Source organism: Chenopodium album, chromosome 23, assembly GCF_948465745.1.
Source record: "Chenopodium album chromosome 23, dcCheAlbu1.1, whole genome shotgun sequence".
Classification (NCBI taxonomy): domain Eukaryota; kingdom Viridiplantae; phylum Streptophyta; class Magnoliopsida; order Caryophyllales; family Amaranthaceae; genus Chenopodium; species Chenopodium album.
In genome coordinates, this window is record NC_137856.1 from 429,646 (window position 1) to 444,967 (window position 15,322).

The 15,322-nt window shown below is 36.1% G+C and overlaps 2 protein-coding genes across 2 annotated transcripts; one reads left to right on the forward strand and one right to left on the reverse strand.

Moving 5' to 3' along the window:
- Nucleotides 1-1,757: 1,757 nt before the first annotated feature.
- Nucleotides 1,758-7,295, reverse strand: LOC145606587 (ruBisCO large subunit-binding protein subunit beta, chloroplastic). The gene is made up of 15 exons (XM_081662377.1): nucleotides 7,145-7,295; nucleotides 6,188-6,448; nucleotides 5,957-6,082; nucleotides 5,632-5,769; nucleotides 5,448-5,543; nucleotides 5,119-5,361; nucleotides 4,774-5,008; nucleotides 4,476-4,645; nucleotides 4,325-4,402; nucleotides 4,129-4,200; nucleotides 3,926-4,030; nucleotides 2,884-2,976; nucleotides 2,382-2,474; nucleotides 2,094-2,217; nucleotides 1,758-1,975 (listed from the first exon to the last, which is right to left on the reverse strand). Exons 2-15 carry the CDS (start codon nucleotides 6,422-6,424, stop codon nucleotides 1,962-1,964), a joined length of 1,824 nt encoding a protein of 607 aa, XP_081518503.1. The 5' UTR covers nucleotides 6,425-6,448; nucleotides 7,145-7,295; the 3' UTR covers nucleotides 1,758-1,961.
- Nucleotides 7,296-9,002: 1,707 nt separating this feature from the next.
- LOC145609562 (protein GAMETE CELL DEFECTIVE 1, mitochondrial-like) lies at nucleotides 9,003-14,681 on the forward strand. The gene is made up of 3 exons (XM_081665017.1): nucleotides 9,003-9,894; nucleotides 12,779-12,968; nucleotides 13,843-14,681. The coding sequence occupies exons 1-3, from the start codon at nucleotides 9,155-9,157 to the stop codon at nucleotides 14,059-14,061; spliced, it is 1,149 nt and encodes a 382-aa protein (XP_081521143.1). The 5' UTR covers nucleotides 9,003-9,154; the 3' UTR covers nucleotides 14,062-14,681.
- The last annotated feature ends 641 nt before the right edge of the window (nucleotides 14,682-15,322 follow it).

The following is a 15,322-nucleotide window of genomic DNA, read 5'->3' on the forward strand; positions in this document are numbered from 1 at the left end:
CTAAAAATTAAAAGTAGTGGATTTTGGGCCCCATCAAAACAACTAATAAAATGCTGCCATGTCATAATGTATGTGGGAGCCACATACATTCAAATTTAAATTAAAAATTAAAAGTAGTGGATTATTTGAATTGCTAAAAAACCATCATTGCTAAATTATTCATATTCTTTACTTGATAGAGTGCCTTTTTTCCTCTAAATGTGAATTTATATTAAAGAAGTACAATTATACATGATCAACGCCACTTTAAAATTATAAATAATTTTTTTGTAACCTTTGGTAGTTATAATTACCAAAATAATAATTACACAAGATCACTATAAAGGTAACAACAAAAAAAAAAAAAAAAAGGAGAGACAAAGCTTTCAAATAATCACGTCACTCAGAATCGATATGTTCTTACCAAATATACTTTCCTATGTTACTAAAAATCATAGTATGAATTGTTATAATGTTTTCAATTTTTTTCGTACCAAATATAGTTTCCCGAGTTACTAAAAAATATCTAATAAAATTGTTCGAAATTTTGGGGGGTTTTCCGCCATCGTCGTCGACGACCTAAGCCCTGTTTCAACCATTGCTGTTGTCGGACTTCAAATCTCTTAATTATCTAATATTCAATATGCAATCGGTTACTTATGTGCCTTTAACAATTATAGTATTCCAACAAAAAATTCAAATCCATTTGAAATCGATAGGAAGAGAAGACTCATTTCACTAATCAATTGAAAATGGGTATATTATGCAAACATACCCATTTATGAATTGGATATGATTAATGGAGGAAGAACAAGTCAATTACACAATAACTCTGCAAATAATAATATACATTTACATAATTAACTAGAATCAATCCAGTTCGTAAACCCCCAAATCGAAAATTCTGAAACCTAATTAACCCAAAATTTCTCAATATTCTCATGTAAACAACAATTATTTTGTTCAATTAAACCGAACAATATTTGCGGTTGATGTAAATTTAAGCGTCTGCAAGTATAATGCAGCTTCAAGGTTTTTTTTGTTCATCTTTCTTCGTCGCCCATTTCGTTCCTTCTCTCTGCAATGTTCATCAATGTTGCAGAAATATTTTTTTTATTTTTTTTGTAAAAAAAAATAATAAACTAATTGCATTGGAAATGACAATTAATTTGAAATTCAAACCTTTGAATTTTCATTCAAATTTGAATGAAATTTGAAAATAAGTGGATCTTGGGCCCCAAACAAAGAACCTATGACATGCTGCCATGTCACAATGTATGTGGCTGCCACATACAATGAATGTATGTGTAGCTTTTTCCTAACCTTAACCTTAATATTAAGTTTGTACCATTCAACGCATAACCTAAGATTTATACTTATTCAATTTATCTCGGTCAAATCCAATTGAAATGTGATAGTAAATATCAATAAGAATTAGCATGCATCATCAGGAATCAATAAATCACAAACATCACTTCGTGAGACAATGGGCTGACAAGACTGTCAAATTCCACGACGTCCATGTACCTAAAGTGCATGTGACCTCGACCAGATAATCTTTTAAGACCTCCAGTGAAACAGTAAGACACAAAATAGTCTACATACTAAATACTCCAAACGAGAAACATCAAGTACGAATACGATGCAACCCCAAAGCTGCCATGTGTGGGACAACAACCAGTGCGAGGACGGTTTGTGAAAAGACTGCAGCATACATTCAACAATTATGCAGCAACACATGCACAGTTGCATTTCTATAAAATTGAGGGAAAGCACAATGACCAAAAACATTTATTTTACTCCATTGAATTAAGTTCCCGCAAGTTTACAACTAAACAGCAAATTCATGTAACCAGTTCTTCGCCAAAAAACTTCCACCTTACAGCATAATTTCCTCTAAACAATCAATTGATTTACAAAACTAACACCCTAGCTTCATCAAACATCTCTCTTAGTCTCCTTGAAACTACTCAAAGCTGTGTTTAGTAACCGAATCCTGCAACAACAAAAACACATCATTATATAATACACTGTTGGCTGCATCGGTCATCTTACAATTACTTGTGAAACAGATAATGGTACAATGCTGCTTCGAAGCAATGAATAGTACTTACCCGAATTATCCATCGGAGTTGCAGACACTGCTGGCTCGGGTTCGTTGATATCAACAACTACACAATCAGACATCAAAAATGTTTTTGCTACTGATGATGCATGCTCCAAACAGCATCTCACAACCTGATATAGTAATTAGAGGCAATTAACATCACTGCATAATTTACACAATACAGCAAAAACCCGAAAGTCACCCAGGAAGTTTTTTATTCAATCACAAATGTCAAACCACAGAGCTAGCATCTCTCACACACCCCTGCCCAATAAAACTCACATATCCAACTTACCTTGGTTGGATCAATGATTCCTGCAGACATCAAGTCCTCATACTGTCCGGTGGCAGCATTATATCCATACCTTGGGTCGTCACTTGACAGCACCTAAAATCAGAGATAAAGGGATACTGAGAAATCCATATATGTCATAATTAAAATTTCTGTCCAAAAAGGGAATGAGGCTAATTTGCAGGATGGCGCACATAGCTAGCTAGCAACAGCAAATCAGGTATACACCATGACATAAGAAACTAGGTTAGGAAAATATTATTTGCCCATTGTTCTTTGAGAGGTGAGTCCTATTACACCTCTTATTGTACTTTGAAATTGGTGTGAAGAAACATGAAACTTGTATACATATTTAGAAAGCCCAGTTGCACAGCATACTAGGTGATCTCGAACACAGGCAATCAGCAAATCAATTTTTCAAGTTATTTTTTTCTGACTTACATTCAGACTGTAATACAGCTTTTTCTCAAATAATTGGCAGAAAAATTATAAACGAATGATATACCTTTTCACTGACTACACTTCCATTTACACCAGCATTTTTGGCAATTAATTTCAAGGGATAGCTTAATGCTCTTTTAACAATATCTGCCCCAACCTGCAAAGAAAAATCCAGAGATTAAAATTTAAAAGAACCAGGAAGTAACACCAAGGAGCTACTACATAACTTCAAACAGCAATTTCATTAATATTATTAAAGGTTATTTACGATCAATATTAATTGATGATGACTGACAAGCGGCTCTCTCAACACAGGAACAGCTATATTGGTGTCATTTTACCAACAAAGTACTAAAGCACACTGGACATCTGGCACATTTAAAGTTCCAAAAGCTCTTACCCTAACAAGCAAAAGGCCAAAACTAACAACTCTAAAACAAATACGTAGTACATCAGATGAATGACATTCAGCTTGAAGTTGACAATAACAACATGCAACAATTAAGCAAGCACACAGCAACACATACTTAAATATCATGGCAATAAAAAAAGAATGAAGAGATGTTACATTGTCTTAATTTACAATAGAAAACCACGTCTAGGTGTCTAATCATTACTTTTAGCCATAAAGCCTATATTTAGAACAATACCTTGGGCATTCATTTCTTAAACCTTTCTTGCCCTTCCACAAATAATATGATATTATAATCAATCTTATTACGACTACGCCCACTAATTATGATGTCTGACCAGAACCAATGTGGCCAAATGCATTTATTAATACGAATTCAAGCACTTTTTCTCTGAATAACCCAACTACACTTTGCCAATAACAGCAAAATAACAAAAAAAATGTAATAAACTTAGACTTGATGGTGGTAGACTGGTAGTCAATGCCACTAATATCATCCACAATGACCACTTTCCATCAGCATGCTGTATCTTGTGATGAAGATTATAGACAACCTAATTTATATTCATTAGGGGAAAGAGTTTGCCCTTAGCAGCACAACGTCTGGTGATGAAAATTACGACCACCTTATTCCATACATAGCAAAATAAATAAATAAATAAAATTCCTGTTAAAGGAAATTAATTAACCAAACCTTTTCCTCGACATTTGAAAGTTGACCCTTAATAGCATCCACTTTAGATGAAAGCCGGAGTAGAGTACATCCACCTCCAACAACAATTCCCTCTTCAACTGCCGCCTGAATTGCAAGTAAAATTTAATATATGTTATGTACTGCTAAATGGTACAGTTTCCATCTACGCAAAAAATACCAGTCTCCTCGATGAAAATTTATACCTTTGTTGCATTAAGGGCATCTTCAACTCTCAGCTTCTTTTCTTTCAACTCTGTTTCAGTTTGTGCTCCAACCTACCAAGAAATTGTAACAGGTTGTGAGCAAATGAAACCATTATATTAATTATTCTGGAGATTTTGTATACAGCCCACTGTATAGGGTTTGATGCTGAGAGCAGGATGGTAGCATACTGCATACCTGAATAACAGCCACTCCACCAGAAAGTTTTGCGATTCTCTCGGTAAGCTTTTCCTTTTCATATTCTTGCTCAGCAACCTGTGACAAGATTTTGCTTAAGAATCCAAATTTACCAAATCTAGCACTCCTATAATCTGGAAAACAATTTTACCTCAATTTGGTTCTTTATTTGTCCAACACGTTTTGTCACAGCTTCTTGAGTGCTTCCATCACCCACAATTGTGGATGAATCCTTTGTTAGAACTATTTTGGCAGCATGACCTAAAACTTCCTTGTCAGCTTTGTCAAGTGTGAGCCCGACTTCATCTCGGATAACAGTTGCTGCAACCAATCACAAAGATTGAGATAGCTGAGTGCTGAGTGCAAGATAAGAAATGATGGAAAACAAGCCAAACAAAAAAATTATGGGAAGTATGATGTAAGGCAGCCGGTTTAATGTAATCATTTACCTCCTGTAAGGATAGCAATGTCATCAAGATACTGACTTTTACGTTCACCAAATCCAGGAGCCTTGAGTGCTGCAATTTTCAAAGAACCTCTCAGCCGATTCACAACAAGTGTAGCCAAAGCTTCCTGTTCAATATCCTCGGCTATTATCAGTACCGGGTAACTTCCCCTAATGGCATCTTCCAAGATGTTGACTAAATCCCTTGCATTTGTAATCTTTTTGTCAACTAGAAGCACCTGTAACAACAATTTCACAAAAAAAATGTTAAATGAAATACCACGATATGAGACAAATGTAGGACAAACCTAATAATGTTAACACAGTAGTTAAAAAATGTATTGCAAACCTTGCAGTTCTCATACTCCACTGTCATTTTCTCAGCATCAGTAACAAAATAAGGTGAAATATAACCCCGATCAAACTGCATTCCTTCAACAACATAGAGACTGTTCTCAGCACTTTTTCCTTCTTCAAGAGTCACAACACCTTTCCTACCAACTTTGCTCATTGCTTCAGCAATCATATTTCCTACTTCATGGTTGTTGCCAGCACTGACAGCAGCTACATCAGCTAGTTCACTGTCTTCAACCTGCAAAAGATCAATTATGCTTACTGTTGACTGCAAATTCATAAAAGTTCACATATTCATTAAGATTAAATTCCCTGTGATATTACCTCTTTTGACATTAGCTTAAGCTCAGCTACTAACGCTTTTGTAGTCTTCTCAATACCTCGGGTGATCAGAACAGGATTTGCACCTGCTGCAACCACCTAACCATAAAAAGACTCCACAAAATTATTTACCAAACAAACAGTCTTTGAATTAAGTGCGAAATACACAGCATCTTCACTAACAAACCTTGACCCCTTCTGCAATCAGACCTTGCGCGAGGACAACAGAAGTAGTTGTCCCGTCTCCAGCCAAATCATTAGTCTTAGCAGCTGCCTGTCTCACTAATTTTGCCCCAATATTTTCAACTGGATCCTCCAACTCAACCTTCAGGATATAGAAAAACCACAACATATAAGTTATAACTAATGTTCAGGTTTTCCCTATCTAAAGTAACGGTTGACCAACTATACAGAATATAAATAGATAGGATCATGGGATTGCATGGTTTTATCAATAATCTACTCATCTCTATCATGAAACAAGATTGATAGGAGGGTTAAAAAACTTATACCTCCTTTGCAACAGTGACACCATCATTGACAATCTTTGGGGAACCATATTTGCTTTCTAGAACAACGTTCCGGCCCTTAGGACCCAGAGTAACCCCCACTAAATCAGAAAGCTTGTTCACCCCACTCTGAACAACAAAATTAGTAAAGTTAGCTAACATAAACAAGGAAATTAAAAAAGTAAACCTAAAAATATCAATTGAAAAACTATTCTAAGCCTAGCCTAAACTCACTTGCAGCCTCTTGATAGCCGACCCATCTTTGTTAAAATACAACTCTTTGGCCATGGCGTTGATCTTTACTGAACGTGAATTCCGCAGAACAGCATTAGATCGTCTCCCTAAAGTGCTAGAAGAAGATATGGACGCCAACGAGGATAGTTTGTCAGCTGAGGTCAAAGGTTTCTTATCCATAACACGGGCGGCACCAGGGGCAGCCATTGCAGACATGCTCGTGAATGTTGATGCCATTTGTTTAGAAACCGGGAGATTTCACTGCAAAAACAAACTAATTTACAAATCTTCATAATAAAACAAACCTATAGAAATCCATTCAATAATATAAATATCACCCTTTTTCCAAAAAGCATAATTTATCAAATTGTAACAATATACTTCCTTCATTTCATGATGATACGATAACTTAGTGGCAAAACTTACTCATCTCCAACCGTCAATATCTTTCTTTAGTACTTCAAAATTCATATACAAATGAATACCCAAGTTCACATTTGTGACTCAATATGCAACAGCTTAACATTACAATGGTCAACTACCACCAAATGTAGCCTATCCGTCGGGAATTAATAGTCACGTTGATAGTATAATTTGAACGAGTTATATAATAATTTAATCCGAATCTTGATAGCAATCGATACACAAGTATTAAAGAACACATAAATATTCATAATAACATGATTAACATCTCAATACAAACAATACTAATTATATCACAATATACGCATATTAGTGAGCTTAGCATCAAACAAAACTTACATCTCAGAAACAAATTAATAAAAATAAAGCTCAATAGTTAATAAACAACATTAGGGTTTTGCATAAACACAAAATTCAAGAAAAAAAAATCAAAAATTAATTCACATAAACTACATAGAATATATACAGAATGTAATATTGAAGATTGAAACGATGAAATCGAAGTGAAATAGGAGAGAGAAAATGAAAACTTACGAAGATGGAGAAATGGATAAGAGGAGCTTTGAAATGGAGAGTGAATACTGAAGCAGAGAGAGGAGTGAGTGAATGAAGAGGTAAGGTTTTAGAGAAAACCCAAAAATGAGAGAAATTAGGTTTAAATTGAGGGAAAACCGGTATTTCTTTAGCCTCTTGAACCTTCTTCCTAATTATGGACCGTTGGATTTATTTATCTCTTGTTGTGTTTAGAACTCTCTAGAATTTTTGGTTTCGTTTTGTTGGACAACTTGACATTTTGGCACCACCATGGTCCATGGCTCCCTACTTCACTAGTTTTGTGCATTGTATTTGGGCTTGGTCGTCACACGGTTGGTATCCAATCATCTGCTCGACTTAATTGGTAGATTTGATGAATTTGTCGTAAAATGTGCCAAACAAACAACTTAGACCGTATTCATAACAAGTAGGTTGTCGTCTTTAATGATCAAGTTTTTACAGCGCTTCGATGACAAGTTTGACACCTCGATGAAGGATTGTGGCTTTATTATTGTTAACTTTACATTACTCAATTTATAGGCATGTACACTGAAAAGCTTGCATTTGGGGTTGTGCAATATAACGCCAATTAGTGTTGAATTGTCATAAAATGGACAATCAAAGCTAAGTTAAAATGAACTAGGCGGTGGTGCCCCCTAAGAGCATTCCCAACAATGAGCAAAAAAATGCTCATGAGCAAAACTTTGGGTGAAATTAAAACAAAAAATGACTTACATCAATGAGCAAAAGCAAAAATGCTCATGAGCAAAATGAAAATTGCTCATAGGATGAGCATTTTTAAAGATGAATAGTAACCATGTGGGGTCCACAAGGCAAGTAAAAAAAAGAATTAAAAATAATATAGTAGAGAGAATTATAAGATGGTATTAGTAAAAGTAAGAGAGAAGATGTACTAGAGAGAGAATGGGGAAGAAATTATTTTTAATCATTGGTGGGATAAAAATATGATCACAAAAATGCTCATGAGTTAGATGAGAGAGAAAGTGGCTAGAGAGAGAATGAGCAACTCATTTTTTGCTCACTGATGTGAGTGCTCTAAGCAATAATAATATAGCTAAATGGAGGTAGATTTGGGCACGGGGCAAGCTGACATGAAAATAGCTCGACTCGACACAAGAGGGCAAGAGACACATCAATGGGTCATGAATCGTACAAATATAAAAGCGTGACATGAGATTAGTACACGGACGACAAATTTACATGTTTAATAAAGACCAATTGATAAAAAAAATTACAACAATGAAGAGGGCTTGTTGACACGCTATGCGCCTATGTTGGGTAGGTTGTGCATGAGCTTTGTTTATGAAAGTTAACAAAAATCAGACATGTCAGTTTTTATTGTGCCTATTCTACAACATAATCTGCTTGAGCATGAGACACGCTAGCTCAATTGAGTTGCTTAAATGGCATACCCCATGTGACTATGGCCAACTTTAGATGGAAGTGGTTGAGAAGTTTGTATTTATAGAGAACTTTATGAATATGTGGTCTCCAAAGAGAAATGTCACAAAAGGGCAAATAAAAAGCGGTTATTTTATCAAATACCTTAAGGTATTGCAAAATTCATGTGCTACTCGTTGTAATTTCCAAAATTAATGAGGTATTTTTGAGGTCTCAAATTAAAATACGAAATGACAATACGAAGGGTTAAATACACAGTAAAACATAAATTTCAAAATTTTCGAGTCCGAACTAAACGGGTCCCTATTCTTTATTGGTGACGGGTTTGAAGCCGGGCATGGACCTTCCTCTCAAACTTACCGCCCATTGTGAAACCCGAATCCTGTTCCAGGGTTTAAGATTTTAGCTGTTTCTGCTCTCAATTCATCGAGCTTCCTTCTCTTTCTTCCTCAACCTTCACTGATCATCAATGGCGAAAACCCCATCTCCCATTTCAATGTGATGCTGTTCCAAACTTAGCTGTTCATTCAATCAATAGCTCAAATTTTTCCATTTTTTCTCTCTATTCATCGATTTCGTCGCTAAAAGATGCAATTTCTGAGTCGAATCGTATCGCGCAATTCACCTTCATGTTACTACAGTAGTGCAAGTATATTATCAAAGCATTTGTCAGAAATCACCCCAATTGGATCCCCCAATTTCAAGCTGTTTACAAATTCTAGAGGTTTCTCGAATGAATCCGAAAATGGCGGTGGAAATCTTCCATGGGGTGACAGCAAAGTAGGTGGTGATAATAATTTTCAATGGGATGATTCAGCTTCTTCTTGGTCTACTGGGTTAACCAAAGACCACTTTGATGGTGAAGCAGTGGGTCATCAGGTTGCTCACCATGTACCTTCTGGTGGTGGGATTGGTTCGGTATCGGAGTCTCGTTCGAACTCTCGTTCATCGGGTGATTCGTCGGAGAGATTGCTAAGGAAGCAATTGGCAGAGCTGCAGCGTGAGGCGCGGCGAGAGGCGAGGAGAGAGTTGGATGCTGAAGATGAGTGGGATGAAAAGATGGAAGAGACTAGTGTGGTATTGAAGCAGATTACTGAGCCTGGTGCAAGAGGTGCTTACTTGAAGGATTCCGAAAAAGCCGAAATGTATCGGTTGCATAAGGGAGACCCTGAAGTTTATAATGTGGAACGATTGGCTAAGGATTTTAGGATTATGAGGCAAAGGGTGGTTGCTATTCTTTGGCTTAAGGAGCTTGAGGAAGAAGAGGAGAAAAAGCTTGGTGAACCTTTGGATGATTCTGTTGAGCTTTTGATTGATGCTTTCCCTGAGTAAGTTCATTTCTTGTTGCATTTTTATTTGTTAAATACTGAGTTTGATTATTATGAATTAGATTATGAAGTGAGCATATATATTTAGTGAATGTATGTGGGATTTTGTTATGTATCAATTGACTTATGATACGGGTTTATGGCCGATTTGTGATTGAATTTTTAAATTGCTCTATCTGTTGAGTGCTTAAATGACTATGTTTGTGGTTGAAGTTGATGTTTAAGTTATTCTGCGATGGAAGAGCAAGTTGTCAAAAAAATATTTGGGTTCTTATGTAACTGCTAGTGTGTTTGATAATTAACCTTGCTAATCGCAGAATGTCAGAAGCATGAAATGAATAATTTGTTAGTATTGATTTCTGTGATGGCTGTAGTTGAAACTAGTAAAATCCCAATATGCTTAAAAATACTGCACTCCTCTGTAGTTTCCCCTCTTAGTAGGTCATTAGATATGTGTATTGTTAGGATTTCTGTTGGCTGTTACCTTTTTTGTTCAGTTTTTCCCCCCTTGCATAAAGTAATTTTATTAGCTTGCTTTTGTGCAGTTTTCTGCTCTTTCTGTTACTGTCATTTCATTCGGTTTACATTTGGATAATATAGTAATTACTTTATATGTTGGACACTGGCGTTGACTTGCTTTTGCTACATACCGAAGCCCGAAGGAGAATATAAGTGCTTTGTTGGACCTAAACTTTTGTCTGAGGCAAATTATCGATGTGCGCCTTCCAAACCGTTTCAGTACTTTATCTATTGCAACACTCCGTTAATCTTCTCTTTATCTTTCTTCTGTTCTATTCTCTTCTCAGTTGAGGACACAAGATTTAGTTGTTCCTCCCATGGCATCATGTATCTTTGTTATGGAGTTATGTTCTTGAACAATCTTAGAGATGAAAAGCAATATACTGCATTATGGAAACCATATGAGTTGTGTATTTAGGAGAGTAATTTTAGTTGTAGGGTCTAATTGTTGAGTTCATAGACTTATAGTCTGATATCATACTCTAGTTTTTTGAAATTTGTGCTGAGTTGTAGTTAGTTAATTTAGAGAGCAATCACAAGTTACATTTTGTAATTTGGCATAAAACAAGTGGAGCTCTTAATATACTTTTTAGACTCCTATGAAACACATGACCCTTGCCAAGTAAATAATGCTCGATGCAATGTGGTTAACACTTTCATTTCCCTTCTTATACCTGAAATCCCGAGTACACTCTTTCTTCCTCTTACATACACAAAATATGATGATAGTATATATTTTGTTATCTGAAAGCCCCAGGGGACCGATGTTTACCTAAGAATGGTATTTCAGGACTTGCAAGTTGGAACCTTCTTCTAGTCAGGGCAGAGCTGCAGAGTAAGAGAGGACAGGAAGTGGGATTAACTTTTTGCCGCATCTGCTAAAATCTGAACTGTCAGAAATTGACAAGTTAAGAAGTTTCAAAACCTGCACACAATTTCAAAGTACAAAGGTACTTTGTACTCATAGTTGATTCCAAAGGAAGTCTTGTAAATATCACCAAATTTACCTCTCATGAGCAAGAGCGTTTTTAGAGGTATTGGAGCTACAAGCCTAATTTGAGGCTTTTGAGCTAGTCTTGTGGCCATAGGAGTGGGTAATCTGGTGTACGAGGTTAGCATAGATGCAAAGGGGAATTTGTTCATGCAATAGAGTCAATCAAGGACTGATGGCAATAAGAAAGCCCAATAACTGGTTCTACACACTCTTACTTGGACTTTGTGGTCTTATACTCATATGAGTGGGTTATTGATGTAGCAAAGCTGTGAAGATTTTCTTGCAATAGATTTGGTAACTAATAACATCAACAGAATCTGGAATCAGGCTTCCCATGTTTTTGAGCTTATAGTTGCAGAAGTCTTACCCTCAGAATTTAAGTATTTTTTTGGGATCGATGATAATGTTTCAAAGGAAGATGGATTGCTTGCTGGATCTTACTGAACCTGTCTACTATGCTGGTAGTTTCTTTCTCAGATGAATTTGTGATGACTCATCATAGATTATGGAAGTAAACCTAGTCAATGGTAAAGAATTAAATAGTCATTGCCAGAACTTGCTTTGGGAAGAAAAAAATGTAACTAATAGATGTGGACTTGATATTGGGAATCAAATGGAGGTTTTTGATCTTTGAACATACTTCATTTGTGCTTTTTCACCCGTGTGTAGACTTCTTTGTCCTTGCTAATTGCTATGTATTCCTTATATTGCGATTTAATTGCGTGAGATTGTGAGAAAGTTTATTTTATCGAACTTAAGATCATTATAATTATCTGTTAAGTAATTGGAAGACAGAAAGTATAATTTGGTCAATTGTATTGTAGTTTGAATTTTGGGGTCTCCAGGTATTTCATTAGAAAGAAATCTTTTGCCATTAGCTAAAGACTTTTCAGAGTTTTATCTCTTTCCTTGTGTTTGCTTGAATGCGTTCTGCTGTTTTTTTATTCTTCTTGGCTTGGTTTGTTTTTATGTAGACTTTACCAGCCATTTACCATTTTCTTTCCTTCACTCTGTGCTTCTACTTTATAATTATTTATTGTTTGTATTCAGTGTTGTATTACTTCCTCACAAATCGCAATTGGTTATATTTTTATATGAAGCTTTTAAAAATAATGAAACTCTACTTGTAAACTACACTGCTGATTTTTGGACTCAAATTTACCCAATTTGGCTGTGCTGTATGCCTGTATCTGAAGCTTTAAAGATTTCCTGCTACTAATCCATATTGTTGGGCCTATTAAACTGTGAGCAAAGTAGGCTCTTTTGTAGTTTAAGGCTTCTTTGTCGGGGGTATAAAAAGATAAATATCGATCAATAATACAAGCTTGAAAGTTTCTCCTTGAATTTACCCTGTTGGTTTCGTTCTTGCAGATTCTTCGTTTCCCATGATAGAGAGTTTCATGTAGCCTCACTTCCATACAAACCTGATTTTAAGGTCATGCCTGAGGGTTGGGATGGCACCACTAGAGATCCGGATGAAGTACACTATGAGATATCAAAGAAGGAAGATGATATATTGTATGAAGAATTCCTTCAGAAGTTTAACTTCAACAAGATGAAAGTAAGTGTCTGGAGTCTCTCTCTTTGTTTCACATCTAGGAGTCCCTTCAATGTTGGGTCCTACACCTTTTTTTTTTTTTTTGGCCCTTGCTGGTAGGGGGAAAAATGGGGATCCCTCTAACAAGGGGTGGAAATTGAACCCCTCTCACAGAGGTGGATGGAGGGTCTCCATTCTCCAACCGCTAGATCAACCTTGATTCTCTACACTCGGCTATTGGGTTGCACTAAATACCCTTGGCTGTGAAAGTGTGAATCTAGTTACACTTGAAATTTTCCATTTCTTTTTAATTGGTTGGTTTTGACTTTTAGGCAGTGGGCTGAATACTAAAGTAGAACAGAAGGTTAAAGATTACAATAGCAAATATTATAATACACTACTATATCCTCCACTGGTAAACAAAGTTTGTGAGAACTATAGTCCTTTTTTTCCAAGGACACTGGTACACCTCTGGTAAATATTGCCCTAGTGTCTTGGGGCTTGTTCTGTTCTGCTTAATTTCAGTTCAGTTCAGTTCAGCCCCAATCAATTCAGTTCAGTTCAGCCCCAATCAGTTTAGTTCAGCCCCAATCAGTTCAGTTCAGTTAAGTTGTTTTCAGTAAATCAGAACAGGCCCTTGTTTCTTGAAGAAAAAGGAGGTGAAACCTTGGGATGTATTATATATTATTTTTCCATTCAAGTGAAAGTGACCATCAACTTCTGTTGTGTGTAAGGGCCGACAGTTAGCTGGCACATCCCAAAACAGAATGTTTGGCGACTAGATTTGGTTCTAATTATTACTGGTCTTTTAACTCGCTGTGCTGTGAATATGTTGCCAACAGTTGACTATTTTTGTGCTTATAATGTTGTGTAATGCAATCTCTACTTTTGTGAGCAGTTCAAGAATGAGGTTAAGGTGCACAAATATAGTAGGAGGCGCCCTTCAGATGGTTGGAGTTTCACAGTGGAGAAGTTAGGACCTCGGGGAAAGCGTGGAGGAAGTGGTGGATGGAAATTTGTGAGTCAACCAGATGGATCAACACGACCATTGAACGATATAGAGAAGATGTATGTCAAGAGGGAAACTCCTCGTCGCCGTCGGAAAATACTCCCGTAAGAAGCATATATTCATATCACAGCTACAACTTAGGCAGCATTTTTTGTTTGGTTCTTTTGTACGATAGAGCTGTTATCTCTGCTCCAAGTTTGTATGGTTGCAAGTCAGCACTTTTGTATCCCTGGACCTGGTTTTGGTTGACAATTCCTATGACCGATGAAAACAGAGGATTTGTTGGCATATCTCTAAGGGTGAATAATATGATCCACTCCGAATATTTGGTTAAAATCACTTGCTTTTCCCCCTCTACCAAATGTGTGGATCATTTTTGTCAATTCATGGGATTGTTATATCTATCTCCGAACTAACCTTGCAGCAGGTTTAATTTGAAAGTCTTGGCCAATGGAAGTTCCCCGTCTTCTTTACTTGTAAACGAGATAAATGTAGACGGGTTTCAATTCTAGGTTTTTTGCGTATTCGGTGTACTGTATTGACTTTGTTAAGCAATAAACCAGTCAATCTGCTAATTTGCTGGCAGGTGCTCCTCTTGTCACAACAGTTGGCAATTGTAAGATGTATTATACAATCTTTCCAAATTGGGTTGTTCATTGCATTTGTATTTTGTATTTGCCAGAATTAAGTGATTTAAATATAATTGGAAGAGTTGATATTTGCGTTGACTTGACTTGTCAAAGTGTGCGGGAGGCGTATTACAGGTAATGAAATGTATTGTGGAGCATTATCGTACTTAAGAATGAGAGCATTTTGTATCAAAGATAGTGTCAATTTTTTGGTCTTAGACGTGCGATTATTCAGTGAATGGTCCAACTCCAACAACACCATCATTCATGACTCGTCATGCCAATACGGGAAGGAGTAGCTGGCTAAAGTGGTCAGCATCGACACAAACCTTAATTACGTGTACAAGTAATATACTCTTTCTATCTCTAATTATTCGACACACTTGACTTTTACTATTGTACAAACTTTTTTTTTTGTTAGCATGAAGTAAAAAGAAATGTACTTTGTAAATAACATGTTATGACTTAAGAATACTAAGTTTATCTTACTTATATAATTATAAATATTAATTGATAAGGTGCGGTATTTATATTGTAGGTCGTATTTTGTGTAAATCTAAAGATGATGTACTGTATAAAGTATTTATATTGTAGACCGTGTTTGGTAAAAGAATGAAAGGCGAACCTAATCGTGTAAGTTGATTATTTTGACTTATTGATTATGTTTAGTTGATTGTATAAAGTGTTTGATAAATAACTGATTTCTACGAGCTATAGTTTTATGAGGGTGATCTCCCAAG

Excerpts from the sequence above, each read along its gene's own strand:
- LOC145609562 (XM_081665017.1), top strand. The coding sequence starts at position 9,155 with ATGCAATTTCTGAGTCGAATCGTATCGCGCAATTCACCTTCATGTTAC. Across the intron at positions 9,895-12,778 it reads TTGATTGATGCTTTCCCTGA|ATTCTTCGTTTCCCATGATA; the intron begins GTAAGTTCATTT and ends TCGTTCTTGCAG. Across the intron at positions 12,969-13,842 it reads TTAACTTCAACAAGATGAAA|TTCAAGAATGAGGTTAAGGT; the intron begins GTAAGTGTCTGG and ends TTTTGTGAGCAG.
- LOC145606587 (XM_081662377.1), bottom strand. The coding sequence starts at position 6,424 with ATGGCATCAACATTCACGAGCATGTCTGCAATGGCTGCCCCTGGTGCC. Across the intron at positions 5,544-5,631 it reads TGATTGCAGAAGGGGTCAAG|GTGGTTGCAGCAGGTGCAAA; the intron begins GTTTGTTAGTGA and ends TTTTATGGTTAG. Across the intron at positions 2,475-2,883 it reads GAAGTGTAGTCAGTGAAAAG|GTGCTGTCAAGTGACGACCC; the intron begins GTATATCATTCG and ends CTCTGATTTTAG.